Source organism: Stigmatopora nigra, chromosome 2, assembly GCF_051989575.1.
Source record: "Stigmatopora nigra isolate UIUO_SnigA chromosome 2, RoL_Snig_1.1, whole genome shotgun sequence".
Taxonomy (NCBI): domain Eukaryota; kingdom Metazoa; phylum Chordata; class Actinopteri; order Syngnathiformes; family Syngnathidae; genus Stigmatopora; species Stigmatopora nigra.
This window is the reverse complement of record NC_135509.1, coordinates 19,810,001-19,837,500: the sequence shown is the minus strand read 5'-3', so window position 1 is coordinate 19,837,500 and position 27,500 is coordinate 19,810,001. Positions and strand designations below refer to the sequence as shown.

The window sequence follows — 27,500 nt, the reverse complement described above, 5'->3', positions numbered from 1 at the left end:
TCTATAATTCTGTGATTTTATTACTGCATATTAATCAAATGAAATTTCCTAATCCAAATAAACTTCTTTGTAATAGAGGACATTCCATTTTAGAAGTGGGCTTTGTACGCTAGAAGATATCCATCATTGAACATATATAGATTCCTGTTGACTGGATTGTAACTCAAACTTGCAACTTCTTTTCCAATTTTCTCCAGCCGCACCCCAAGTGTATTGTCCTCTTTGCCTGTTGTTGTATCAAATGCAAAGAACACTTCTTCATTGTAATCATCTAAAAAGCGAGTTGCATACAACACACCACAAACCATGAAAGCATTGGTTACTGACTTCTTGAACAGCCTTGTTTCCCACGTCCCTGTAACATTAAGCGTTTCAGCGTCATCATCCCAAGATAACTTGCTCACCACTATATTACCATGGCTACCAACTGTGGCATAAATTGCCCACAGCCCTGTCTCATCGACCTCCACGTCCACATCACTACTGGCCCGGCAGTCAAAATAACAATACGGAAACTTTCTGTAATCTTTTCCCATTCCAGGAAGCGTGACTCTTGTGACAGCCTTATTGTCCAGATCATAGCGACAAATATCTGCAGAACTGTAGCAGTGATAGTACAGAGCCTCTCCATACAGGACAGCACTAGGACCTTCTACAGAGTTAGGATGGGTGTGGGTTGGAGCTATAATGAAATCTTTATGGTTTGCTGAAGCCATAAAATCTGCATACGATTGATAAACTCTTAGGCTATTTCCTGAGGTGTGGCCGTGGATCAAAGCCTGAATCCAGAACCTGTTTTCTACTCCTGCACTGTCCATTATGGTTTCTTGCCCCCATGAACCAGAAATATAGTTTTTACCATATGGACTGATTTTTGTTGTGACCGGTGCACTGATGTTGGTGATTAGACCCTTCAGGCAAAACATTTGTTGACCTGGAAACAATCAAAAGAAGGTAATGAGCCTAAAATGTACACTGTTTAAATTTGAGATCAATGTTTTGACTAAACAAGGATGATTGGTCCATAACATCCTAATTAACATGAATTTGAAAAATGAAGACCTAAAATATTACCTGTGAAGTCTCTGGGGATTGACAGGCAAGACTCAACGCTGTTTTTCAGATAGCGGAGTTTCTCTTTTACACTTTTCATGTTGCCTGTGTTCGCTCGATGCATTATTTCAACATCACGTCGTAGTTTGTGGACCTAAGAAACGTTCAATTATATGTGTATACTACAATATTTGAGTTCAAATCATACAGGTCATATAAACTTGACCCTCCAACTCTTGAATTGTTTTCCATGTTATTTTCTTGCTTCTCTTAAGCAGGTAACATTTTACAATAGGTGTTGGATCTGATATACCTCTTTTGAGAGTTTTGTTGTTTCATCATTGGTCTGTTGTAAAGACAAAGTATTAATGTTTGTCTCCAGCTTGCTGAGCTCTTCACCTAACTGACGAAGAGATAAGGCAGAATATACACCCCTATAATGTAGGTACTGGTAAGGCTCAAGTCGCCTTGTTATATTGTCAACCACTGCATAGATCTGAGGAAGACGCTGCTTTGAAAGGTGCACCTAATGGGGGAAAAATTACTTATTGATTTGACATCAATCATAAACATGTATTGCAAATACTCCCCAAAAACATATTGATCATTGCCAGTGCCATAGGATTTAACTCAGGGTTTTCAGTCTGACAGATAAAAAGTGCTCTAACACGCTTTACCTGTTTTTGTAGCCTTCTGAGGGAATCCTCACAGGATTCAATTTGTAGAAGTGTGGCTTCATACGTTTCAGCAGGGAACAACCACATGGTGGTGTTCACTTCACATGCGCATGAACCATTTTTTATGTGACCCAAAACATGCTGTACCTGGCAGTTGCCCTGCCAGCAAACATAAATCAAGCTGTGTTAGACAATGTTATTAAAACAAGTACACGAGAAATTGCATGCGAATTTGTGATTTTTAATTTAAAGACTTGTTTGTGTATGGCAGCATATCAAATGTTATGCAAAATACCCCCAGACAATTCAAGACATTTTACATGAAACATTACTGCATTCAATATTCAGCATTTCTGATTGGCTAACTATTGTGTTTTATAATTTTCTAAAGATGTATAACTGTTAATAGTGTCAGTCATACAGCACAGGTCATTCACAATATAACTATTATAATTATCAATTGTCTTATCATGAAACCCGCAAAAATATATGTAATTAAAATATTTTACCTTTTATCTTGCACTTTTTAGTGTTTTAACATTAGCATTTTAAAGTGGTACAATTCTAATGACTAGATAATTTTGATTTGGTTTACTTACAGTGGATGCCAGTAGAAGCAACAAAATCAGCATGTTGACTGCTGAAATGGTGTAAGAAAGCATATAACTGTTAGTATGAGGGTTCAACACTTCCTTCACATCTCATGTGCTCCTGCTCATACTTGACCTAATGTACTTTTTATTCCTGATGATTCAGCTGAACAAAAAAGAAGATATGAAAGTTGAAAAGTGAAAAATACAGAATTTCATCATAGGTGTTGTACTAACAGCTTCCTAAATTTGAGAATTAACTCATGTAGTTCTCATGAACGGTTTGTGTTGCAATAGTGAATCTAATTGCTTATAAAAAAAAAAAAAACTGTCAGCACAAAATCAATCAACTTATTGTCTATAAGGAAAGAATTCAATCACCTTATTTTCTAAAAGGGTAGATATCTTAATAAATGTTTGGGATTGATATTGTTGAGCTTTTTGCAGTGTGACCTGTCCTTATGATTGCCCATTGAGTTCATCTGTCGTTCCCCCGGCCATGATGTATCTCCTGCTCGCTGCATCTTGTCGGGCCTCGGTGTTTCTGATTATCTAGTCAAGCCATATCTGTCTATTTATACCTTGTGCATTTGTCAATACCATGTCAGGGTCCTGGGTTCAAATCCAGGTCACGTCCACCTGTGTGGAGTTTACATGTTCTCCGCTGGCCTGCGTGGGTTTCCTTCAGGTACTTCATTTTCCCTTCCACATTCCAAAAACATGCATGGTAGGCTGATTGGACACTCTAAATTGCCCCTAAGTATAGGTGTGAGTGTGCATGGTTGTCCGTCTCCCTGTGCCCTGCGATCAGCTGGCCACCGATACAGGGTGCCACTGGCCCGGAGTCAGCTGGGATAGGCTTCAGCACCCCTGTGACCCTAATGAGGATAAAGAGGTTCAGAAAATGACATGAGATGAGAAGATTTTTTGAAAATAAAGACAAACAAGAAATATACACACGGAAGCTTCATGGCTCAAAAGATTCTTTATTTGAAAGAGAAAAGACAACCTCTTATAATCTCTAACTCCTGTTTTTAAACTTTATTCATGATTTGGCCAACCCTCTTGTTTGGGGAAAAAGATGTTGGCACACAGGTCAGGAAGAGTTTTACGATATTGTCACCTCTGTTAATCTATTGAAGTTTCCTATACAACTGTACAACAAGAAACTATTGTTGATAAAACAAACACCCAAGCTATATTCCTGGAATAACACATTCCTGTAAATAGTTAAACAAATCATGCACCAATAGAGGCAAATAATTTTATCTGGGTGAGTTCAGGGTGTGCAAACTCGAATATTTTGCTCATTTTTCATAACAGATCATTTATAACAGTGCCCACTGATTCAGTGTGTCACTGTACCTGGTGCCTATAGTTGGCTGGGGATAGGCTGTAGCACCCTATGCAAACCTTGTGAAGTTAAGCGCTTCAGAAAATGAATGAATGAACTTTTTTTTTTTGACCTTGGTCATTTCTTTTGTACACCAACATATATACATAACATTCTTTCACTGTGAATAATGAAACACTTTCCAGTTCCAGGCAGATTTATTTATCCGTTAATATTTGCATTTGGCACCAAGTTTACCTCTGAGACACGGAAAAGACATGAAAACCAAATCTAAAGATTAAAATTGCTGGACATTTCCAATGGCTCTGAGAAATAGTTATGCTTTAAAAAATAAAAAAAAAATAATATTATATATATATATATATATATATATATATATATATATATATATATATATATATATATATATATATATATATATATATATATATATATATATATATATATATATATATATATATATATATATATATATATATATATATATATATATATATATATATATATATATATATATATATACTCTATTCATGGGATGTTTGTTTTTTTTTGTTTTAGACAAGGGCAGGTTTTAGTCATATAATGTTCAATATCAAACTGCATACACGGCCAGAAGAAAGGATTAACAGTTTACGGGTTGTGGTATTTCTGTACAGAATCCCGTCATTGTCTGTTATCTGTTTGTCCCACTGCCTGAGCAAACATTTTGTCTTTGGGCTGAGTGACGTCGACTCCTCAGCTGATGGCTTACAAGCTGACCGTTTATAGTTCAACACAAGTGATTTACCTCTAGTCATCAAAAGCTTTTCAAGCCAACATTATTATTTGGGGTTTTCCCAACTGTTCAATATCTTAATGTTCAATATCTTAGTGTTTAAATAAAAATGACCAATATTAATAAAAATAAAATTACCTTTTCAATTTGGAATTTAGCAAATAAAAAATGGTGATCTTACTTACTACTTCTATTTTATTCCAGGAGTTAACCAAATGTGTACAAATCATTTTATAAAGTGTAATACATATTTAAGCTAATTTTTCATTTGATTTCTTCACATTTCAAAATTCTCAGGGTTTCTTGATCTGAAACCAGATAGAGGAAGTAATCATTTTTGCATATTTTTCTTCTGTAACAAATAAACATACACCAATGCCGACCCCTCCCACACACACCCCATCACACCCGACATTAATAAGTCAGTGGTGTTTTTCTTCTCCTCTGTTCCATCATGAAGCGTTATAATGTCCTTCTACTACTCTCTTCTTTGTTCCACATCACACAGCAGGTGAGATATATATATATATATATATATATATATATATATATATATATATATATATATATATATATATATATATATATATATATATATATATATATATATATATATATATATATATATATATATATATATATATATATATATATATATATATATATATATATATATATATATATATATATATATATATATATATATATATATATATATATATATATATATATATATATATATATAAATTTCTATGCCCCTGTTTTGTTAGTTGAATCAACAAGATCGCTGTATGTGTGAGCTGACTAACAAGGAAAAGGTATTCCCTCATGAAATACTCAACTCAGTGACTCATGAGGCATCAAAATGCTCTTTCAAAGTCAACCCTCAAAAGGTAACAACTTTTGAGTAAAATGGTGCTTGCCATTGTTTAATGTTGCAATTGAGTTTGGGGATAAATGCCAAGTGTTTGTTGTTTGCAGTCTGTGGAAATCGAAGCTCTACACTTTGGTTTGGATTTCCGTCTGCCTCAACTACTACAAGATCTTTCAATACTTGAGAAGGAGGATGATGGTGAGTTATATGGAGCCGTCAGCCTCCAGGTGATAGAGAATGAACTGATTGAGATAAAAAATATCATTGAGAGGCTGAACAAAACCACTCAAGGACACCAACACATTACTGAAGAATCTGCGACACAGGTAAGTTCACTTTTGTAACCTGTATAATCAGTTAAAAACATGTTGTACCAGAATGTTAGTTTCTTGCCTGCCTACGTTTGTGCAGTGTTTTCAAACCACAACAAAATAAAATTAGTGGTGACATTAGTTAATAATAATGTTTATAATTAGCTTGGAATGCCTAACTTGTAATAGCTTACGAACATGTAATGTATTTGATATTTCAATGCAATTTTGAAATACAAATCACTGTATTCCTGTTTAAACATTCATACTATTGTTATTTATTTACATTTTTGACCCAGCTGTTGCATCTGCGAGATGAGCTGCATGAGTTGGAGGAATATGATACCTTACAGGTAGAAAAGAAACGAAAAGAAAACTTGCGGTTGAAGAGAGATTTGGATGAGTGCAAGAATAGCAATGACTTCAATGTACAGCCAACACGTCAACCAGACGGTTTGTAGACTTTTTTCTCAACAAGACATATCCACATGAGAACATGAATAAATATTCTGTACTTGATTGTCGTTCACAAAACAAGAAAAAAATGCAGCCATCTGTAGTGAATCATACATTTGACTGTTCTTAATGAATCGTAACATCGTTTTTTTGTAGGTGTCTGTCCCCATGGCAAATTTGTGAACATTACAGGGCCTAGATTTTACTCAACAGGAGAAGTCCCAAGTAACCACAAGTATGGTGGTTGGGGCCGTGACCCCAAACCTGCATCGGGGAAAAAGAACTGGTATTGGCGAGTCATTCTCACTGTAAACAATATATATGCCAACAATATCAACTTCTACTCCAGCCTCAGTGCTTTGACTGTGGGAGCAAAGACACCAGGTATACACTCCACACACATTTCACTACTACATAACAGTGAACACCACAGCCCAATTTTTGAATGGGTATCCTAATTTTGATCAGTATTAAAACTTCCAAAATCAGAATATTTGAACATTTTAAATGGCACAATATGTTGTATGTATGCAAGAGAATACTTATTTCTCAGCATTAACCTATTTTTTAGAGAATCAGGATATTCTTTTATCCATATATGCCAAGGTTAATTAAAATATATAAATGAAACGATAGAAAAGATTTAAAAGTTATTTCTCATTATCAACCTGCTATTCCTTTCGAGTAGTTACTAAATTAAGTTGAGAAAGTTGAATCGTAAAATACTTCATAAAATAATGGAGCAATTATAATAAGAATACAATGTAACGATAATTAAAAAAATAAACATGAATAAAATGGCGCTGTTTAAGCGGCAGCCGGCGGCCACGGTAGCTCTGTCCACTCTTGTTCGTTTTGTGTTTTTGCTGCTTTTATGTTTTAATGATTTGATGATTCCATTTACTTTGATTTGCTATGTACTTTGTGCTTTTGCTTTGCAGTTCTGTCTAATCACCCTCTTGCTACTGCCACAATGTAATTTCCCGAATACGGGATAAATAAAGTTATCCAATCCAATCCAATACTAATTTTATGAATGATGAGAATTAGCAAGAATATGCATCAATGGTGAAAAACATATTGTCATGTACCTAATTTGATTTGTTTGTAATTATCATAGCATTCTCCGTTTTACTTTTACTGCTGAGTGTATAAAATAAAACAACTCTTGTATCATTTCAGATAATGCTTTAATCCATGCTGCCAATCCAACCACCAACACCATTCAGGGACCAAATGTTGTTTTTTATTGTGATGCCTTGTACTACAATTGTTATAACAGTGATCGCGTTTGTCGGTTTAACATAACATCCAAAGCCATTTCAGACCTACAGTTACCCAAAGGCACCAGGTTCATTTTTCATTTTGTCTTTTTATATTATACTTTACACGCGTTATCCGGTTTATATATAAAATGAAAATGTTTCTTTTTCTACAGGTATAACTCAAAGGGAAATTTCTGCCGTTTAGATCAATGCTACATATATACTGACATTGACCTTGCAACGGATGAGTCAGGTGTGTGGGTCATCTATTCTACCGTCCAAAACTTCGGCAATCTGGTGTTGTCTAAAATAGAAGAAGGAGATCCACCGATGTTTGGCCAAACTTGGCACACCTCAGTCAATAAGCAAGTAGTCACCAACACCTTCATGGCCTGCGGCATCCTCTACGCTACACGTTATGTAGATAAGGAGATAGAAGAGATCTTCTATTCATTTGACACCTTAACTGAAGTTGAGAAGTTCAACCTTGGCATTTTCATCAATAAGATGTGCCCTAACATTAACTTTCTGAATTACAGCCCTGTCGACAAAATGTTACACATCCACTGTGACAGCTACATGGTGTCTTATGAGGTTTTGTTTGAATGAATAGCAGAAAAATCAAACAGACAAAAGTCAAAGAACCCGTTGATAAAGTTACAATTGGGTGCACACAGAAAAATGCTATGAAAAGGGAAATGGTGAACCTTAGGTCAATCAACCCTTAAATCAGTTATTTTTATTACTTATTTTTTAAAACGGTGTCATGTTTGCGGAGATCATTAATCTGTAATGAAATTGGTAATGATGACTTTCTGTGCTGTGTCCATGAAAAGATTAACTCATTCAGTGTAATAGAGGGCGATGGACATCCAATCTATTGGAGCAGTTCAAATGGAAAACCTATATTTCTGTCAGTACTACTGAAACATGATAACTCTCTGCAGCCCACCTGGTTCCAGAGGATTGGATTTAAATCGCTGTCAACTACAGCCACTGAGTTGCTTTATAGAGACATTGCAATCAACTCCTTTTACAGTAATCCCTCGATTAAAAAAAATAAAATAGAAATTGCCCGAGTAAAAAATCTGCGCTTTAGTGATACCGCGAATATTGAAGCCGCGATTGGATTGTATAACTTTATTCATCCCGTATTCGGGAAATTACATTGTGGCAGTAGCAAGAGGGTGTTAGACAGAACAGCAAAGAAAAAGCACAAAGTACAAAGCAAATCAAAGTAAATGGAATCATCAAATCATTAGGACATAAAAGCAGCAAAAACACAAAACGAGTGGACAGAGCTACCGCCGGCTGCCGCTTGAGCAATGCCATTTTGGTTGGAGACTCAAAGAGACGTAAAGTTGGACAAAAACTGGAACCACACACAGGAAGTCTTCCACGAGATGGGGAACTTATGCAGACTGTGACCGAGGTAGAGAATATGCAGAGTCACTCTTCCATGCTTATTCACACAGTTCCTCAATAGTCAGAAACTGAAGAAAACAGCTGCAGGGCAGAACTCCTCGACTTCGGTGCTGGTAAGCGCCGACAGCTCTTCCATCCTATCCCAAGATGGAATGGTTGGTCAGAAGCGTTGCCTCTTCTCCCGGCACTTTCGTCCAGCTCCGAAACTTTGCCAGCACCGAGGTGTGGCTCCTTCTGCTGCGTAGTGTAACAGCTAGTGAGTGTGTGTGACAGCGTAGGTATGGCTGACTGGTTCAAAAAAGTAGACGAAAGAAGCCAGGCTAAAACAACAAGGAAAGTTGTAAAAACATTAAAGTAAAAAGTATAAAGTACAAAGTAAAGTATAAAGTACAAAGTAAAGTATAAAGTACAAAGTAAAGTATAAAGTACAAAGTAAAGTATAAAGTACAAAGTAAAGTATAAAGTACAAAGTAAAGTATAAAGTACAAAGTAAAGTATAAAGTACAAAGTAAAGTATAAAGTACAAAGTAAAGTATAAAGTACAAAGTAAAGTATAAAGTACAAAGTAAAGTATAAAGTACCAAGTAAAGTATAAAGTACAAAGTAAAAAAAAAAGAATGTATTAAGAAATCTTAAAATGTATTTTAGAAAAATAAAGAAGGGCTGTAAAACATGAAAAACACAAGTGTACAGAGCTACTGCCACTGGCTCCCGCTTGAACGGCGCCATCTTGGGCCAGTCGAGGGGTTACTGTATATATATTTATTTAAAGAATAAAAGATTTTTTATATTTTAATGTGCACCTATGTTCTTTTTTTTAGCGTGTTGGGAAAATTGGTTTTAGAGTTAAAAGAAGAAAAAAGTAGCTTAAATTTAACCTTAAAAATGACTTTTAAAAATATTTGAGTTGGTTGAAGTCATCTTTATCAAAACAAGCCAAAATGAAAAAAGCACATTAAATGACCTGCGGAAATTTACTTCTCCAATTAATCTATAATCCTTATAAAGAGTGATTTATGGGCGTGTGAGCGTGTATGTTAAGATTCCCTCGCTGTTTGTCCAAACCGTGCAATATAGAGAGTTGACATTTTTTTATGGTGGCCAGAAACGGCTGTTGTATCCTAGTAGACAAGTGATTGAATTTCTTCACCTTCTCTAAGTATGTAAACACAACTCACTTTTATTTGTTAAACAGCCATTTTTGAAAAGATACATTTTTGAAAAGATACATTTTTAATAGCGCAACAATTGTCTTTTGGTTCTAAACAAGCAGGTGGGACCGGGGTTTGCATCTTCACTTAATCCAGCTCTGCTTTTTCGGCTTTTCTGCTTTTTCGATTTCTTACTCCACAGCCTAGTCGTCTTTTCTTGGACGACATTTTTGGGCGATCGGTGAAGCAAGTAGTGGGATGTGGGCAAGGTTTCCTCTAATTTTTCGTTTGTCTGGGCAAAAAGACAACCTCCCTGAGCACACTGAGTACCAGTTTGAGCAATATCATCATTGCTCGCTATGGGCACACACCAGTAGAACAGCTGCTATGAATGAGCAGGTGCATGTTAGGGTACCTTGCTTGCTATATTTTTGATTGTGAAATTGCGGACGGATGAAAGGGGAATGCACATGCGCATATCATTATTAGCAATTGACTATGCTGTTTTCCTCTGCTACCGACAACAGAGACGTTCTGGATTACAGCCGAAATGGGCCTGGCCGGACGTTTGGGCGCCGGTCAAATGGTGACAGAGAGTAACTACTGTTGAAAACAGCTCTCAACAAGAATTTAATATCTAAATATCAACTGTTGATTCATGAGAGAGAGGTTAATATTTAAGTACTGTATAATATCTAAGTACTGTTGAAACCAGCTCTCAAAATTATATTCATAAGAGTTTAATATCTAAATATATATATATATATATATATATATATATATATATATATATATATATATATATATATATATATATATATATATATATATATATATATATATATATATATATATATATATATATATATATATATATATATATATATATATATATATATATATATATATATATATATATATATATATATATATATATATATATATATATATATATATATATATATATATATATATATATATATATATATATATATATATATATATATATATATATATATATATATATATATATATATATATATATATATATATATATATATATATATAACTGTTGTTATATTACTATACCTTTTTATTTTTGTCTGGAATGTCTTGCTACTGCCACAGTGAATTTCCCAAGCACAGGATGAATGAAGTTATCTAATATAATTAATCTAATATATAGGCCTACATTCTGGTGGGAATGTATATTTTGAATATATTACAAATGTAAATGTATATTTTGAAAATATCACAATATCTAGAAAGATATGAACACATTTGATTAGACAGGATTCTGACATTGTTTTTATTCGTAACTAGTCACTTCTTTAGTACATGGACAATGACAGCTTACGTTGTGGATATATTTGTTACATTTACAGTTGTTATATTTAAAACTTTACGTAGCACATGACAACCAAGCAGGTAAGAATATGTCTACCGTAGTGACAGCTCATAGGAAGACATGAAACAATCCATACAAGAAAAAAATACTTATTGCTCAATTAAAAATTAATTTAAACAACAATACTGTGACTGAATTAATACACATCGAACAATCACTTCACTAAAGTGTGACCATTTTATGGTTTTTAAAAACAAAGGAAACAAGAACAGAAACTTCACTAAACTTCACTAAAATTGTTTGGCATTAGTATTCTGCTCTAAAAATATATTTATATCCAAGTGCAGGGAGGGCCCAGGTCTCAACTCGTTTTGGAATCGAACTATTTTTAGAGGAAAAACCATAGAGTAACGTCTTTTTTGTTGGCTCAAGTGGAGCTACAACGTATAGTGCAGATAATCTGGGAAAAATAAGGTATAGGGTGACAATACTGTTAAACACTTCAAAATCGGGATAAAATACATTCTGGAAAACACCATAGTATCCTCATACACCCCCCCCCCCCCCCCCCCCCCCCCACGGGCAATTTGTTTCGACAGTTGCCTTTTTTACAAAGGCTCCACTTCTAGGCAAATGATTGAGGTTCTAACTCCAACCCTTTGCCCGTGAAATTTCCAATCTTTACACCTACATTTCACATTGCAATGGATAGAGAACGTCATCTGGATATTATAGTTTTAAATGTAACCTTTTAAGACAATTTGCTCTTCTGCATCAACACAATCACATTCTATTTTCTGTCTGTGTCAGTCCCTCAAATACACGTCCACTGGCAGACATTTCTATAAACGTGACTTCAGCTGATAGCCCTTTAGGGTGCATCCGGGTACACCTGTGAGAATCGGGGCACCTTTTTAGGGAGTGGGAGGATTTTCTTTTTGGTGGTTGGCGATTGCCCTACATTCTGAGCTTGGTGCCCAAATGGCTCCAAAACAGCCCCGTTTCTCACAGGACATCTCAGATATGTGCACACCACAGCAACTGAAAGCTTTGCCTGACTTGACCAAAGAATTTTGGTAACAAGAGACATTACATGATGAATGTGGTGCATCACCGCTGTACATTACTATTCCAAAAACCAAGGGACCGGTGGTGGTCCAGTATAAGAGCAGGCAACAGCACACAACTTTGTTATTCTAATGTTCTAAATTAGAGGTCACCAACTCTGGTCCTCCAGGGCACCCATCCAGTCTGTTTTCTATGCCTCCCTTCTCCAACACACCTGAATTAAATAACTGGGATCGTTAACAGGTTCTGCAGAAATCACTGAGGAGTTGATTATTTGATTCTGGTGAGTTTGAGGAGGGACACATGGAAAACAGACTGGATGGGGCCCTTGAGGACTAAAGTTAGTGACATCTGTTCTGTAATAAGTATATACTGAAGACTTTTTGGTAGTTCAGCAAATCAAACCAAATAACAGCCTTCTACTACAATGATGAACTAAAACAAAATGCTATGCTATGCCACTTTCTCCCAGACTTTAGTTCCTTTTCAACACCTAGCCCAGGACAAGCTATTTTATATTTTTAGGGGCTAATTGCAATCAGGAAAGCAAGTTTAGACATTTGGGAGTGGGCAAGCCTGGTACTGCCAGTTCCACTGATTTTTTTGGTTTGGATCTAGGACTATGAATGTCCTAGGGGAGTCCACAAATAGTTGACTACAATCAGAACTACAATCATGCATTGGACTTACACACTGATGAAATTAGTTACAACAATGGGTCTATTGAAGTAACCGCATGTGACGTCTACACATAATTAAACTCTACCAAAATACTAGAGAGTCCTACACATGGAATGCATACAGATGTTACTAATTACATGTTTATACTCTAATACTATTGTGAATTGTCTTGGACTTAAATGGCACGATTTAATGCTAAGCTCAGTATCTGCATGCATAAATTAAATTTAGGGTCTATTTGTTTCTCCAACTATATTCTTTGGGTGTACACAGGGCTTGTCATTGAAAAAATATCCTATTTAAAAGAAGTTAAAAAAGATAAATGCAAGCGTATACTAGGGCCACTATCGACAAGTTGCTGAGGGCATCGGTCCTTTTTTCTGTACAGTACTTTGAAAAAAGTCTCAGTAAGAGGGACTTCTTTGAAGTGATAATTTATAATTACCAACAATGGACAGCTGACACATCTATTTATTACAGGACATACATGCAGCTCTGTCCTTGGGAAATATTTTTCTGAGTAGACAATTTGACTAATCTGTGCAACTCTGCACACAACTGAGTGGAGCTTTAAAGTAGTGTTGTGCCTATGTCATCTATTGAACATGCTAACAAGATAACAATTACCATCAGTCTAAGAACGACTTGGACAGTATAGTTGGCTGTGTACTGCTGTCTGTCAAATTCTGAACATCAGGTGTCCATTGTGTGAAGTGCGTATAAGAAAATGTTTAAGCACCTCTTCTTTGTATCCAATCTCATTTTCTTTTTATATGATTAGTTCAGCAGCTCTGTATTGAATATTGCTACAGAAATGGTTTATGTATATATGAGTGAGGAGGCAGGGGGTTAAATGCTGCTCAAGCCAATAATGTGGGTACTTACCAAACACAAGTATGAGATAGTGAAGAATACAAATTTAAGTGCTAGTTGACAAGAATAAAGGAGAATTTTGATGCTAGACTGTAATAGACAGAAAGAAATAGAATTCTGATGTCTGATGCTTACAAACAATCACCATGGACATGCCTATAATTCGAATGACTGATTTTAACTTTTCTCTTTTAATGATAAAAAAAAAATGGACACATACATTGAAACATTTACTTACAAAGATCTCGACATGTGAAATATTCGGGTTAGGAAAACCCTTAAAGGGAAAATTTTGTTTTCGGATACGAACAAATTCGAAATTACGAAACTCAAAATCGTTCACCCTAATGGTGTAGTTATTCATTTGTCTGACTTCGGTGAATGCAGCGTGGAATCGATTTCCGTTCAGTGAAAGTGTGATTGTGAGTGCAAATGGTTGTTTCTCCCTGTGTACTCTGCGAGTGACTGGTGACCACCTTAGGGTGTCATCCTCCTTCAGTCAGGAAGATCAGCGGTGGTCAATTGAATGAGACGCAAAATCTCCACTGAAATCTCACCCTAACGGGATAGCGGTCTCAGGCAGAGCATGGGCAGAACCGTCTGGCCAAAATCCCATTTCCGGACATTTTATCATCTTTTTCTGGGATCATCATATACTCACACTGTAGTGATTCTTCAGTTAATTTTGATGACACACAAGAAACAATCTCTTGACCCATTCAAGAATCCTTATTGCCAACTTGTAATATTTTATGTGAAATCCACTGTAAATAAACAGTGTATTTAACCATTGCAATTGGCTGGCTATCAACTTAAGGTATGCCTGGCTTCTTGCCTATAGTCAATTGATTATGGATAAAGAAAATGTAAAATCAGTCATTAAAAAGCACTGAATGAATACAGCATTCCTGCCCATGATGACTGTATGTAGTCGTAACCATACGAGGGTAGACGAAACCCGACCAAGGGTCTAGAGCAGACATGGGCAAATCATGGCCCGTGAGGTGTTTTAATCCGGCCCGCCGACGTTGTCCAAATAATGTTTTTCATTTTTTAAATCCCCAAGATGACGGCGTCACGCGGAAGCCAGTGGCAGTGGCTCTGTTTGTTTTTGTGTTTTATAGCCCCTCAACCTTTTTTAAATGACATTTTAATATTTCTTAATACATACCTTTTTACTTAAATTTGTACTTTATACTTTTTACTTTAATGATGAGTGATGAGTATGTTAATACTTTAGTCCTTTTTTTCTGTTTATGTTTCATATGTACTAACGGATGCAGTTTTTTATATGTATCGTATCTTGTGCTGACCCGGCCCATCTGTCAAATTTTTAAAGTCAATGTGGCCCCCGGGCCAAAAAAATTGCCCACCCCTGGTCTGGAGGATGCAGACAAAGAGAGTAATCATGGCTATTCACTGCATCCTGCCAATTAAAATCTATAATACCCTATTACGATATCAATACTCCCAATGGCTTCTCCCTCTCTGTTCCGCACTCCATCCTCCGCCTCTTGTTTTGAGACCTCAACAAGAAACTTCCATTGTGTGAGTGACTGCACCAACTCCCTCGGTGCTGTCAGAGTGGGTGCAGGCACGAGAACGTGACCCCTCAATAGAGCTGGCGCTTGTCAGGGAGGCAGTCCTCGAGCGAGCCAGGCGAGTCATACTAGCAGAAGGCACTGAAAGGACAAACAGAGGAGGGAAAGAAAAAAGTATTACATTGGCTTTATGTGCTTCACATCACTAACATGAGGGAAGGTCATGCTCTTGAGATAAATCTTTTTTTTCTTTGTGCTCTGGATAAACACTCAACAGCCTGGTTTCATTGCATATTCACAAATGCATTATGAGAGCATGCAATTGAGGAACATGGGATCTATTTTTCTAATAATGTGGAGCTCATCATACAAAACTGTGATTTTTCATAGTAGCGGGGCAATAAATGAAGCAGCGAGCAACATTTGGTACCTTCTTTGGAACCAATTAAGAGAGGACTGTAAATATTGTAGCAATTTATGTAGGCTACAATAAAATAAATCTAGAGCAATATGAACAATAGTAATGAAATTAATTTCTTCAATTCATCTTTTCAAAATATTAACACATTTCATTACTGCAATCAGCAAGGCCTTGCCAAGTTTGTTTGAGGGCCATGCACAGAGCAGTGTTGGAAATGGCATGAAGGCAGGGAAATAATGATCAGTACTGTATTTTTCCAGTGAAAGAAAAAATATTCAATGGTGAAGGGTCTATTGTTCTTGCAAATGACATCCAAAATTAAAATTCTAGAAAATCACAAACACTATTGCAAAAAAAGTAAATGTCTGAAAACAGCATCATACAGGGCAACAATAGGAGGTCAGAGGTAAATGTGGAGGAGGAAGTACCTGGCCCTCCACTCAACCTCCGATCCTTCACATAAGCAACTGAGAGAACAGAGCAAGGGAGATATAGGCCACATTAATACAACTGTTGTCTCTCTAAACAATAGCCTGGCCTCAAAATACTGAATACTGCTGCAGAAATGTCATTTCTCAACTACATTGTGACACAAAAACAAACTGTAAAGATATACTGTCACAGAAAGTAGTCACTTTTAAAAACTTACTATAGCCCATTCCTTGAAGGAAGTATTTGAATGCTTCAGTAAGCTTTCCAGGCTGTGGAAACAAGATAGCCACACACACTTTAGCATTTTTCAGTGACGGGATATGTAATAAGAGTTAAGTGTCCGACCTGTGTAAGCTGGGGTAGTCCACCAGAGTCTGCCATCTGCCACAAAAAAAAAATTGCCATTGAATCAAATTGCGCTAGAAATCAAAATCCTTAAGTTTTTTTCGGTTAATTGACTTTCCTTGTGCGTGAAGTGTACATAACATTTTTGTTGCAAAAGGTGACCATTGTATTGTTAAGCATACTCAAATGAAAATTATTATCCAGGGCTAATTGGAAACAATGCCTTTACCTTTAAGAAAGTGGTGTTGGTTGGGTCGAGTTTCGAGTTGCACTCCACCTATAAGAGTGGATTAATCAGAATAAGCAATGTCACTAACAATATGGTTGATACAATTGAAAACCCACTGTAGATTGTAAAATGCATTGATTAATATGAATAAGTTTAGCCTGCTCGCGCGAGTGGTTCGCGAATCGGCCTCACAACTCTGGGGTCCAGGGTTCAAATTCAGGTCACGTCTGTGGGGTAGACCTACCAACTGGCTTAATAATTGTTTGTTCATGTCGAGCCATGTGGCCAAACTGGTTTTACAATTGTTTGTTAAGACAGTCAAATGTAGGATAGGCTAACTAGCTGGCCTTGCAATTGTTAGTTCGCACCACGAATTGTAAGATATCTAACTAGCTGGCCTTGCAATTGTTAGTTCGCACCACAAATTGTAAGATATCTAACTAGCTGGCCTTGCAATTGTTTGTTCGTGTGACAGGGTAAAGTGAGTTAAGTTATAAAGGATTGCATGTGTGAAGTAAAACTAGTTTTGGGATGGATGTTTATCAGTCTTTGATTATTGATGCCTCCAGCCAAATAGCAAGGGTATGGATCTGTATTCGATTTTTTATGTCTGGGCTCATGTAGCTGAAACGCGGGGAGATCTTCAGGCATTTCAGTGAAAGTTGGCTTGAAGATAACAACAACTGACCAGTCTGATTATTTCCCCCTGTGTTTTAAAGGTATGTTGTTTTGTTGTAAAGACCGATTGAGTGTGGGGTTTGCAAGTGACAATAGTTAGCATGCGAGAAAGAACATAATGCTTAGTAAGGTTTGTTTATTTTTTATGTGTGGGCGTGAATGTGCGAGTCTCGGGTGGAGGACATGTATAGCCTTTAGCAAGCTACCTTCGGCCGCCATTATAGCGTTAGCATGATAGTGTGCAGTATATGACGGTCGTAGCAAAGGAAGCTATGCTATTGAGATTTCACGAGCCTCGAGTAGAGCACATGTAATAGCATTACCAACGTACCCTCGGCCGCCATTAGCGTTAGCATTGTGATGTGTATGTGTGTATGACGGTCATAGCAAATGAAGCTAAGCTATGTTTTGAGATTCCTTTGTTTGCCCTGCTAACTAGCGACAGACTTTGCTAAGTTGGCAAACAAAAGGTAATAAAAGTTACATAAGTCACAAGTTATGACCGTTTATGCAACAAGTACATTGTTTTGGGTTATAACGGGTTGTTAATATATTTATATGTATACATATATATATATATATATATATATATATATATATATATATATATATATATATATATATATATATATATATATATATATATATATATATATATATATATATATATATATATATATATATATATATATATATATATATATATATATATATATATATATATATATATATATATATATATATATATATATATATATATATATATATATATATATATATATATATATATATATATATATATGGGTGTTATTGTATATTATGTTTTTGTGTGAATTGATTATAATTTTCAGTAAAAGTTGGCTTGAAGATAACAACAACTGACCTTTCTGATTATTTCCCCCTGTGTTTTAAAGGCAAATAAATTGCTAATTCAGGGGTACTACATTTGCCTGGCAAAATGTAAAATAGGCTGACTAACAGGGTTTGCAATTGTTTCCTTGTATTGTAGAATGTGGCCAACACGCTTTGGAATTCTTTGTTCGAATTGCCCAATATAAGATAGGCTGCAGCAGTTTGTGTGAGCTATAAAAATATCGTGTTTGCACACAACTTAAACCTGCATGTCTAACCATATTAGCCCAAAGTTTTGTTTACATAAAATCTGTCCTACATCACTGTCTCAGAAATATTACCCTGTGTTCCTATATAAAGACCCAGTGTTCATTCAAAGAGAATTGCGAGGACGACAGACTGTGAAAGGTTAACAGCTGATTGAGCATTCTCTAACCATCCTGCAGACCGATAATAAACCTATTTCCTATTTAAATTGATCTCACTCTTTCTTAACCTGTTCCTGAAGTTGTATTTTCAGATCTATCAACGTCCACCTGTGTGAAGTTTGCATGTTCTCGGGCCTGTGTGGGTTTCTTCTGGGTACCCCGGTTTCTTCCCACATTCCAAATACATAAATGGTAGGCTGATAGAACACTCTTAAATTGCCCCTACGTATGGGTGTGAGTATGCATGGTTGCCCGTCTCCTTGTGCCCTGCCATCAGCTGGCGATTATTCAGGGTGTCCCCCGCCTCTGGACCGGAGTCAAGTGGTTCCCGAAAATGAGATGAGAATGTGAATAAAATGTATTTAGATCATTTAAAAACAAAAATGTATATTAGTGACCCAGATGCTGCAGTGTACTGCAGGGATGACTCACTCCAGCGCGCCGCAATGCACACATGTGAGCACCACATCAGTGCTATTTCCGGGGGGAACCATTTTGCTTTCTACATCCTGCGGTTTAATCCAATTCCCTGAAAACATTGCCAAATCGCTTTGTGGATTTCAAAATCCAGCCTCTAAAGTGCAGAAGACAATAACAAATCTCTTAACATGTTTGCATCTACCAGCTTTTGTTAATGCCAAGTAAAGGACTGTGCTGTACTATATTTAGAAATGAATACTGCTTAAACTGATCACATCAGAGGAAATGACCTCGATCTGTCATACTGAAAAATAAAGCCTTACATGCCTTACGCTGTTTTCATCGCACCTACTCTATGGCTGCTTAGTAACATACACTCCTATTCTCACTTCTTTCCTGACTCAATCTCTCTCCACACCTTTTGAAATGAGAGGTTTGAGAGGATTTCAGTTTTTGTGTGCAGCAGACAAAACAACACAGAAGTCTATATTGTATACAAAGCATTTCAAATTGAGAGATTACAGAGTAGTAACGAGACCATATGGCTGCCAACAGAGCACGCATGCACACACACACACACACACACACACACACACACACACACACACACACACACACACACACACACACACACACACACACACACACACACAAATGAATAAACAGAAATGGCGTTATGAAGGTGGTGTATGGTATGCTTCTAGTTTGTTTAAATTAAGGGGGCCTTCTCTCAGCCCTGCTTTGTGCGGAAAATAATTAAAATAGTTAGTGTATTCACATAAAACGTAAAGATAAAAATAATATTGCACAAATGGGAAATATCCATTCTGTCAAATTTACATTTTGAACGTTTTTGTGTAAGTTCACAATTAATTAGTGAGCAATGATACAAATACTGGAATAAATCTGATGAATAGTATTCCTAATGATCATTAAATGGTGATCACTGATAACAATATATTAAGCGAAATCATTGTATTCAGTTTTATTTCAAATTGATGCTGTACTTATTCACAACCATTATTTGGTGAATTGATAAAACTGTCAATTTTTCAATAATTATTTTACTTTTAACAAACAAAATCGAAAATGTATTACAACTTTAGTTAATTAAGGTTGTAGAGTTGATTTAATAGTGCAGAATTAAAGATTATTTATAGCGCAGTGCATGCATTTCGGAAACAAAGCCCTAGGTGCTTTGTTAGTTAGGAAATCAAGTCTCATTTTTGAAAAACCTTCATTGCACTAACTGTTCAAAGTAACTTTTTATGACATTACAACAAAACACAATGTTAACTGGAAACAGACAGTGCCTAATTTATACCAATATATTAGTGGTTATTACATATTTTGGTATTGTAGATATGTTTGATAACTTTACTTGACAAAATGATTTTTAGTAACTTTTAGCCAAAAAACAAAACAAAAAGACATTGCTAGATTGATCCTGATTAATCCTGACAAGCTACTAAAGCTCAAGAAATTGATTTGAAAAAAACTTTGAACCCTGGAAACTTTGAAAATGGATGGAAAATTAGACATTTGGTAAATATTTTCTTTCCAATGTGTTTGGAATATCAAAGAGCCAATGTCTAAAGTGAACAAAGGTGGACTTACCACTCCTTCCTCAGCAGGGGCATTGTCTCCCACAACCAACATTACTGGACACCTAAATAAAACACAGCATTGATGGGAAATATTCACTGAGGTAATGGGTATTATTTCAAATGATTAGACTTGGGCATATTTGACCAGTTAGAGCCAAAGAAGGCATATTTTTGTTTACCATCCTGACATGACATACATAAAGCAGGGATCTCCAAATCATTCCTCAAAGGTTGCCGAGCATCCTGATTTTTGTTCCAATCAATCTCACACTGATAGTTTAACTAATCAGGTTTCTGTTCAAAAAAGCGACTGATAACGCCTGCAAGACACCAGATTGGCATAAAGTTGTCCTCTCATTTGATTGGAATGAAAACTATTGACCTTTTGTGAAATAATTTGGAGGCTCCTGCTGCAAACTGATTAACAAGATAAAATCGAGAAAAACCTAGAAAATATAAAATAAAACTAGACATCAATAATTCAATCCTCAAGAGTGGTCTTTCCTACATTTCAGGAGCAGCAATTCTATTCATTGAATGGGTATACTAATTAGTAGGGACCACTAGAAAAAATATGTCTTTAGATAAGAAGGAATTTCAAAGTTACACAACACAAAATCGAAAAAAAAATCAAACAGCCTCTTGTAGCATCCTTTATTCTTTTTTGAAATTGCTTTGATGAAGTTGATTTGTTATTGACTATCAATGGTGTAGCAGCCACTGGTGGTGTATGAGAGGAACTTTTTGACCAAAATCTTCTTTCTGGGCATTTTTCTTGGACCATGGTGTAGGAAGCTGCTTTAGCAGTGATTTCCTAATTCGAGTGCCCTTGACCCCCGTTCCTTCAGAAAGTTCTAACACAATGTTTCTTGAATCTTCCTTAGTGTTTATTGTAGAATTATTCTTTGCTTTTAATTATGGGCAAAAGAAAGTTATGTTGAGTGTTAATTATGTTAATGTTAAGTGAAAAGAGGAAGAATTCTGCATCCAAAGTGTTCATGAGTTTTACCCAGCTGAAACGACAAATGCACATTTTAGGACAATTTTGAAAAGGAATCACAGGCAATCGTCGTTGGAGTGATATTTCACCAAACGTAATATAATTTTAAGTTCTTAAGTTGTGTATAAAAAAAATGGCGTTGCCCCCCGGTATGTCATCACATTATCGTGGTGGTGGGGTTTGTGTGTCACAGTGATCTTTGAAGCAAATTTTTCTAGGGCCTCGTGCCCCTGGTAGGTTCGCATATGGGAAAGTGGTTTGGGTTAGGGTTAGGGTTATGATGAGCAATATTATTGGACTATGTCTTCCCTTGCTGGATGCGGGTCACAAGGGCCCCACTCTGGAGCCAGGCCTGGAGCAGGGGTTTGATGGCGAGCACCTGGTGGCTGGGCCCTCACCCATGGAGCTTGGTCGGGCACTGCCCGGACAGACGACGTGGATTCTCCTTCACATAGGCTCACCACCTCTGAGAGTGGCCAACGAGGTCAGGTGCTTCGATAATTGGGCGGCAGCCACTGGAGGGATCCTTGGCGATCCGATACCCGGCTTCAGAAACTTGCTCTGCGGATATGGAATGTCACCTCTCTGGTTGGTAAAGAGCCCGAGATAGTGTTCGAGGTGGAGAAATTCCGGCTTGACATACATAACCTCTACGCAAAGCTTAGGTAGGACTCCTCTCGAGGGGGGTTGGATACTCTTCAACTCTGGAGTTGCTCACTTGTTGCTCCCGGCTCGGTGCCTGCATTGTGGTGTTTACCCCAGTGGACAAGAGGGTAGCATCCCTCCGTCTTTGGGTGGGGGGAGGTGCTGCTCCTCCAGATCGAGAGGAGCCAGATGAGTTGGCACGGGCATCTGATCAGGATGCCCCCTGAACGCCTCCCACGGGAGGTGTTCCGGGCACGTCCCACCAGGAGGAGGCCACTGGGCTGACCTCGGACATTCTGGGGAGACTATGTCTCCCGGCTGGCCCGGGAACGCCTTCTGATACTCCAGAAAGAGCTGGATGAAGTGTCTAGGAAGAGGGAAGTCTGGGTCTCCCTGGTGAAGCTGCTGCCCCCGCGACCCGACTTTGGATAAAGCGGGATAAGATGAGATGCTGAGACGAGAAGTTGTATTTACCTGTGTGTGCGTATGTTTTCTCAGCTGCCAAATGTTTGCGACTTTCTGCGCCCTTAACCACACAGTTGCCCATCAACCTAATGTAAAATGTCTCTGCATTTCTTATCAATTTTAATGGGTCAATAAATAATGTTTTAATTTTTTTTTGTGTTTTGCCATTTTTTCATACAAATAGTTCAGTTTTTTTTTATGCTTATTGCTCAGTCTCGTTCTAAAAGCCAAAAAACAAGACAGGAGTCGTGATCTCTCTGCCTTGTGAAAGCCACAGCATTAGCCACCTAAAAACAATTCCGCCATGTAATTTTACAATCCAAACGTGAAACACAAGTACTCTGACAACGGACTAGGAAGATGATAGCAATGAGCAAGAGCCAATTGAAGATTCTCAACATGGATAGTGGGCGTTTGTATTTACATTCTGCTTGTACTCGGAAAAACTGTATTATCTGCCCTGGAAATTCAGGTGACACAAGTGACTGGCTCATTACTATTACTACTAGCTTGTTATCATGTCTATTCAATCATATTTTTCTGTCAACATTCTCACTGTTGTTTGTCTCTCTCTGTCCACCAAACTAATAACCCCTTCTGTTCTGTTGAATTTTCTTAATAAACAACGCAATAGAAACAAACACAAAAGGAGTATTTTAAGCCATGCACCTTTAAAAGAGTTTCAACATTTTATGGTATTCAGATTCAATATTCTGCATATCTGAGCCACTGAACAGGACAGGTTGGTTAGGTGGCACTTACTTCAGAGTTTTGGCATTAAGCGCTGTTCCGCTTCGGTTCATCTCCAAGTCTCTCCGACTAGAAGAGATGGTATTTATATAATAGAGAATATACCATAATCAAGTATATTCTTTGCAATATTATGTAGTTGATAGCTTGAGAAAATCTACTTCCTCAACATCTAAAAATGAGTGTCTAATCAAACTCATTGGTTAGCAGATGACTATAGTATGTGCATCATAACGCTTAGCTGTCAGTATATGTGTTTTTATCCGGGCCGATGAATGAATACATCCTAAATTGATGTGAAAACAATGATTTACCTGTTGTACATGTTCCAGAACAGCTGCAAATTGAACTGGTTAATGGTGTTGTTAATCTGTTGCCGGTAACTCTGCACCAGATCTGTATTGTTCATCAGCTCCTCCTATTCATGCAGATATCAAAGCATCATGACTTTCTGGCCATTCTTCGAGTGGTAATGTGACACACGATTCTTAACATACCTGACTGAAAAGATGTGGCAGTACAGTATCTGGCAGTGCACTTGTCAGCCCCGACAGCTAGTGGAAATACAGAAGTTGTAAATTAATTTAATATAACATATTCTTGTTTTAGAATCTAAAGGACTCACAGAAAACATTAGCTATTTTACCTTTGTGGCAGCCCAGTCAATCCACCCTTTACCATTGGGGTCAATGTTTAGCAGAACCAAACCCTCCACAAGGTCAGGAAAGATCAGCTGAATGGATAACCATATTTTTACTTTCACTAGATGTCGACTTTCAGACAGCGTAAATATAAATTAAATGTGTGAATTCTACTCACAGCAAACTTAGCCAATATATATGATCCAGCCCCAACTCCAATACCAACGATGCTCTTGAATCTGAAACAGTTCAAAAGTCTTTGTTTTGTAAAAAAGATAACGGATATAAAGTTGTATGTAATCTCTAAAACAATTGCTAAATTTCATCTTTTCCAATATTTTGTTATACTATAAAAGAATATGAAGCCATTGTAGTTAAAAATGAGTTTGCTTTATTAGAATAAAAAGCAATTTTTGGAAACGGGATGTCACTGTCAAGGAAGGTGAGTAAACACTTTTGACATTATAGTGTATCACCATCAAATTTGTGTTGTAGACATCTTGGTCAGAAATTGACGTTTACGTATACAAAAGATGAACACCCTTCTTTTATGTCTGTTTGGCACCTTAAGACTACAGTGCGAGGTATGTGGAGAAGAAAGCGATAGTAACTATTTTCAAGCAGCAACATATGTACCAAAAATGGAGGTTTGCACATTTGCTTTTGTTTTACTTTAAAAAGAGTCCGTTCACTTCTCTAAAATCAAAAATGCAATAATTCAAATCTTAATTACTATACATGCAAACCTGTCAAACTATTTGTGTTTTCCATGTTATGCATTTTTTGATCATTTCAAATTGTGTATACTGTATAACTACTTTTGTACGGGATTTTTTTAAGTACTAGCCTTTCACACCTTTTCATTGTGTGATTATAGCGCGTCAGCAAACAATGTACCTAGACAGTCAAGCTATCAGCATCATACAGCGACATCTACAGAATGCATACTGATTCGGCACCCCATCTACTTTGGAGAAATTTGTAGACTTTTAAGTGTGCCCTATGTGAGTGAATATCTCCTGCATTGGATTTTTATGTTTTTTTTAATCGCTTAATAATGGGAATTGGAATCATTAATAAGGTGAGCAATTGGCCGAGGTTGATAGGTATGTGCATGTAAAACATCAAGGTAAAATTAATTGATGTTTTGAAATAAATCTTAAAGACTGGAGAGAAAAATGTAATCGCTCAGTGCGCGCATCTGAGCGTAAATCAAAGATAATAATTGATAATAAAATAACAAAACATAATTTTAACAAATTGAATCTCTGCAGCGCAGCACAGAAATACAGAATTTCCTCTTTACCAAATACCTGAGGAAAAGAAGGACGTTATGTTCCGGTAAATAGAAAAACTGGGTCAATAAAAACATGGTGTGTATTAAAGAATAGTACAATGCACCAATCCAAAATTCCTGCGACGCTAATGAGGATAAAGCGGTTCAGAAAATGAGATGAGAGGAGATGATACCAACCCAAAATGTTGCACCACAGTTGACAACATGCTCGCCAACTGGTCCATTGTAGGATACTGGTACCTGAAGAAGGAAAATGCATATCTAGTATGTACTACATCCCTATATCAGTGACAAATATCTAATTTAAATTGGTTCATAATGGACTATTCTATCAAATTAATAGAAAAGAATGTTTTCTTTGATATATAATGTGGGTCATGTGCTACAAAAAGATTGTTACAAATCTGCTTTTCTGTACCCTTGTGGCAATTGTGACGCTCCAATCTGCTGTCCTGGAGCATCGACATGGCAAACCACAAAGTGCTTGGTGATCTCTTGCATATCCTCATTATTGAAGAAAGAGTTGAAGCACAGCTTGTCTGCAGGAAAGAGGACGTGGAATGGGATTCAATTCATTGGCACCATAATAAATTTGCTGGTTCTAGATAAAAGCTCACACAAGTTTACAACAAACCAATTTTAGCAGGCACATTTGAATTCATACATACATGAAGATTTGTTTGGAGATAACGCTTATGTTCTAACACCAAGGGGGGTAAAACCAGGAGGTGTTGGGATTTACTCAAATTTCACTTTTCACTTCTATATCTCCAGTAGGGAATTTTATGCATATATGTGTAGTTGTTTATCTTGGTATGTTTCATATCTATCAACCTCGGCCCAAAATGTTCCTCTGAAATATTGCTATTTACCTTAATACTTAAATAAAACTCTTCTACATTTAACATTGAAGTGTGTTTGTAATTTACATTAATGTGATTTTGTTTTACAGTTGAAGCTAAACAATTTTTTAAAGGAAATTGTAACAAAATAACAGTGCTATTAATATTGTGAGGGTATATAGGGTTCAAATTTAATTGGATTTCGTAGGTGGCGGCAGCCTAACAGTTGAGATCGAAAGTTTGATCTCAGGTCCATACTTTCTGTGTGGAGTTTGCATGTTCTCCCTTGGCTTGCGTGGGTTTTTTATTTGGGTGCTCCATCCAGGATAGGCTGGTTGAATACTGTAAATTGCCGCATAGGTATGAGTGTGAGCGTGAATAGTTGTCTGTCTCCTTGTGCCTTGCAATTGGCTTGCCACCAATTCAAGGTATCCCCCGATTGGTGCCCAAAGTCAGCTGGAATAGGCTAGGAATTAACGAGTGAATTTTATAGCTTTATACGAAATGTAATAATTTGTCATTATAACAACAAAACCATGTTTTGAAAACAAAACTTCAGACTATTGCAATTGAGGAGCCTAAACCTCATTTTCACCCGGTCTAAGAATTGCTCAGCTGCAGAGTAGTAAACGCTAATGACGCATAAGGACACAGGTGAAAACTTGCTCTCATAGATTGTCGGTCAGCTGCTTACAGCGGGGTCTTTAATTGTATGTGACCTACTTTCCCTGCTGCGCCTTCCCTACATTCTGTTTGTTACAATTTCCCCCCATTTTCATTTTCTTTGCCTATTTACGGTTCTTTCAGTCGACATTTTTCAGTGTACTAATTTCATTGTGGTGGTCTTTGATGTTGTTTCTTTTTTCAGTATCAATTAAAATTTGTTTTTTTCTCGTTTTTATCATAATTTATTTATTTATTTTTTCATTTGTTTTTCCCTTTCTAAAGTATTACCCTGCTGTTACCAGCAGACTATTTATTGCATGAAATAGAATAAATGCAGTGC

The 27,500-nt window shown here is 36.6% G+C and overlaps 3 protein-coding genes across 7 annotated transcripts in view; 1 reads left to right on the top strand and 2 right to left on the bottom strand.

Annotated features, from left to right (window-relative positions):
- Window positions 1-2,466, bottom strand: part of LOC144184238 (olfactomedin-like) — a 2,537-nt gene extending 71 nt beyond the window's left edge. Inside the window, exons 1-5 of the mRNA XM_077710392.1 lie at window positions 2,330-2,466; window positions 1,731-1,889; window positions 1,367-1,579; window positions 1,075-1,207; window positions 1-934 (exon numbers count right to left, since the gene is read on the bottom strand). The exon at window positions 1-934 is cut by the window's left edge and continues 71 nt beyond it. Coding sequence (XP_077566518.1) covers window positions 90-934; window positions 1,075-1,207; window positions 1,367-1,579; window positions 1,731-1,889; window positions 2,330-2,392 — 1,413 coding nt within the window. The 5' untranslated portion in view covers window positions 2,393-2,466 and the 3' untranslated portion in view covers window positions 1-89. The remainder of the gene's footprint in view (window positions 935-1,074; window positions 1,208-1,366; window positions 1,580-1,730; window positions 1,890-2,329) is intronic.
- A 2,389-nt stretch (window positions 2,467-4,855) lies between these two features.
- LOC144193295 (olfactomedin-4-like) lies at window positions 4,856-8,166 on the top strand. The gene is made up of 7 exons (XM_077712097.1): window positions 4,856-4,960; window positions 5,220-5,342; window positions 5,431-5,649; window positions 5,934-6,087; window positions 6,247-6,474; window positions 7,273-7,441; window positions 7,529-8,166. Exons 1-7 carry the CDS (start codon window positions 4,904-4,906, stop codon window positions 7,962-7,964), a joined length of 1,386 nt encoding a protein of 461 aa, XP_077568223.1. The 5' UTR covers window positions 4,856-4,903; the 3' UTR covers window positions 7,965-8,166.
- A 4,055-nt stretch (window positions 8,167-12,221) lies between these two features.
- Window positions 12,222-27,500, bottom strand: part of ndrg4 (NDRG family member 4) — a 43,863-nt gene continuing 28,584 nt past the window's right edge. For 3 of the 5 annotated variants that reach the window (XM_077736733.1, XM_077736769.1, XM_077736742.1), the window contains 13 exons: window positions 26,071-26,191; window positions 25,830-25,892; window positions 24,534-24,594; window positions 24,361-24,447; window positions 24,212-24,268; window positions 24,029-24,132; window positions 23,727-23,783; window positions 20,865-20,916; window positions 16,870-16,917; window positions 16,641-16,676; window positions 16,513-16,564; window positions 16,292-16,330; window positions 12,222-15,583 (listed from right to left, as the gene is read on the bottom strand). In XM_077736733.1, coding sequence (XP_077592859.1) covers window positions 15,429-15,583; window positions 16,292-16,330; window positions 16,513-16,564; window positions 16,641-16,676; window positions 16,870-16,917; window positions 20,865-20,916; window positions 23,727-23,783; window positions 24,029-24,132; window positions 24,212-24,268; window positions 24,361-24,447; window positions 24,534-24,594; window positions 25,830-25,892; window positions 26,071-26,191 — 932 coding nt within the window. In that variant the 3' untranslated portion in view covers window positions 12,222-15,428. The remainder of the gene's footprint in view (window positions 15,584-16,291; window positions 16,331-16,512; window positions 16,565-16,640; window positions 16,677-16,869; window positions 16,918-20,864; window positions 20,917-23,726; window positions 23,784-24,028; window positions 24,133-24,211; window positions 24,269-24,360; window positions 24,448-24,533; window positions 24,595-25,829; window positions 25,893-26,070; window positions 26,192-27,500) is intronic. The other 2 variants (XM_077736751.1, XM_077736759.1) reach the window with 1 other exon arrangement.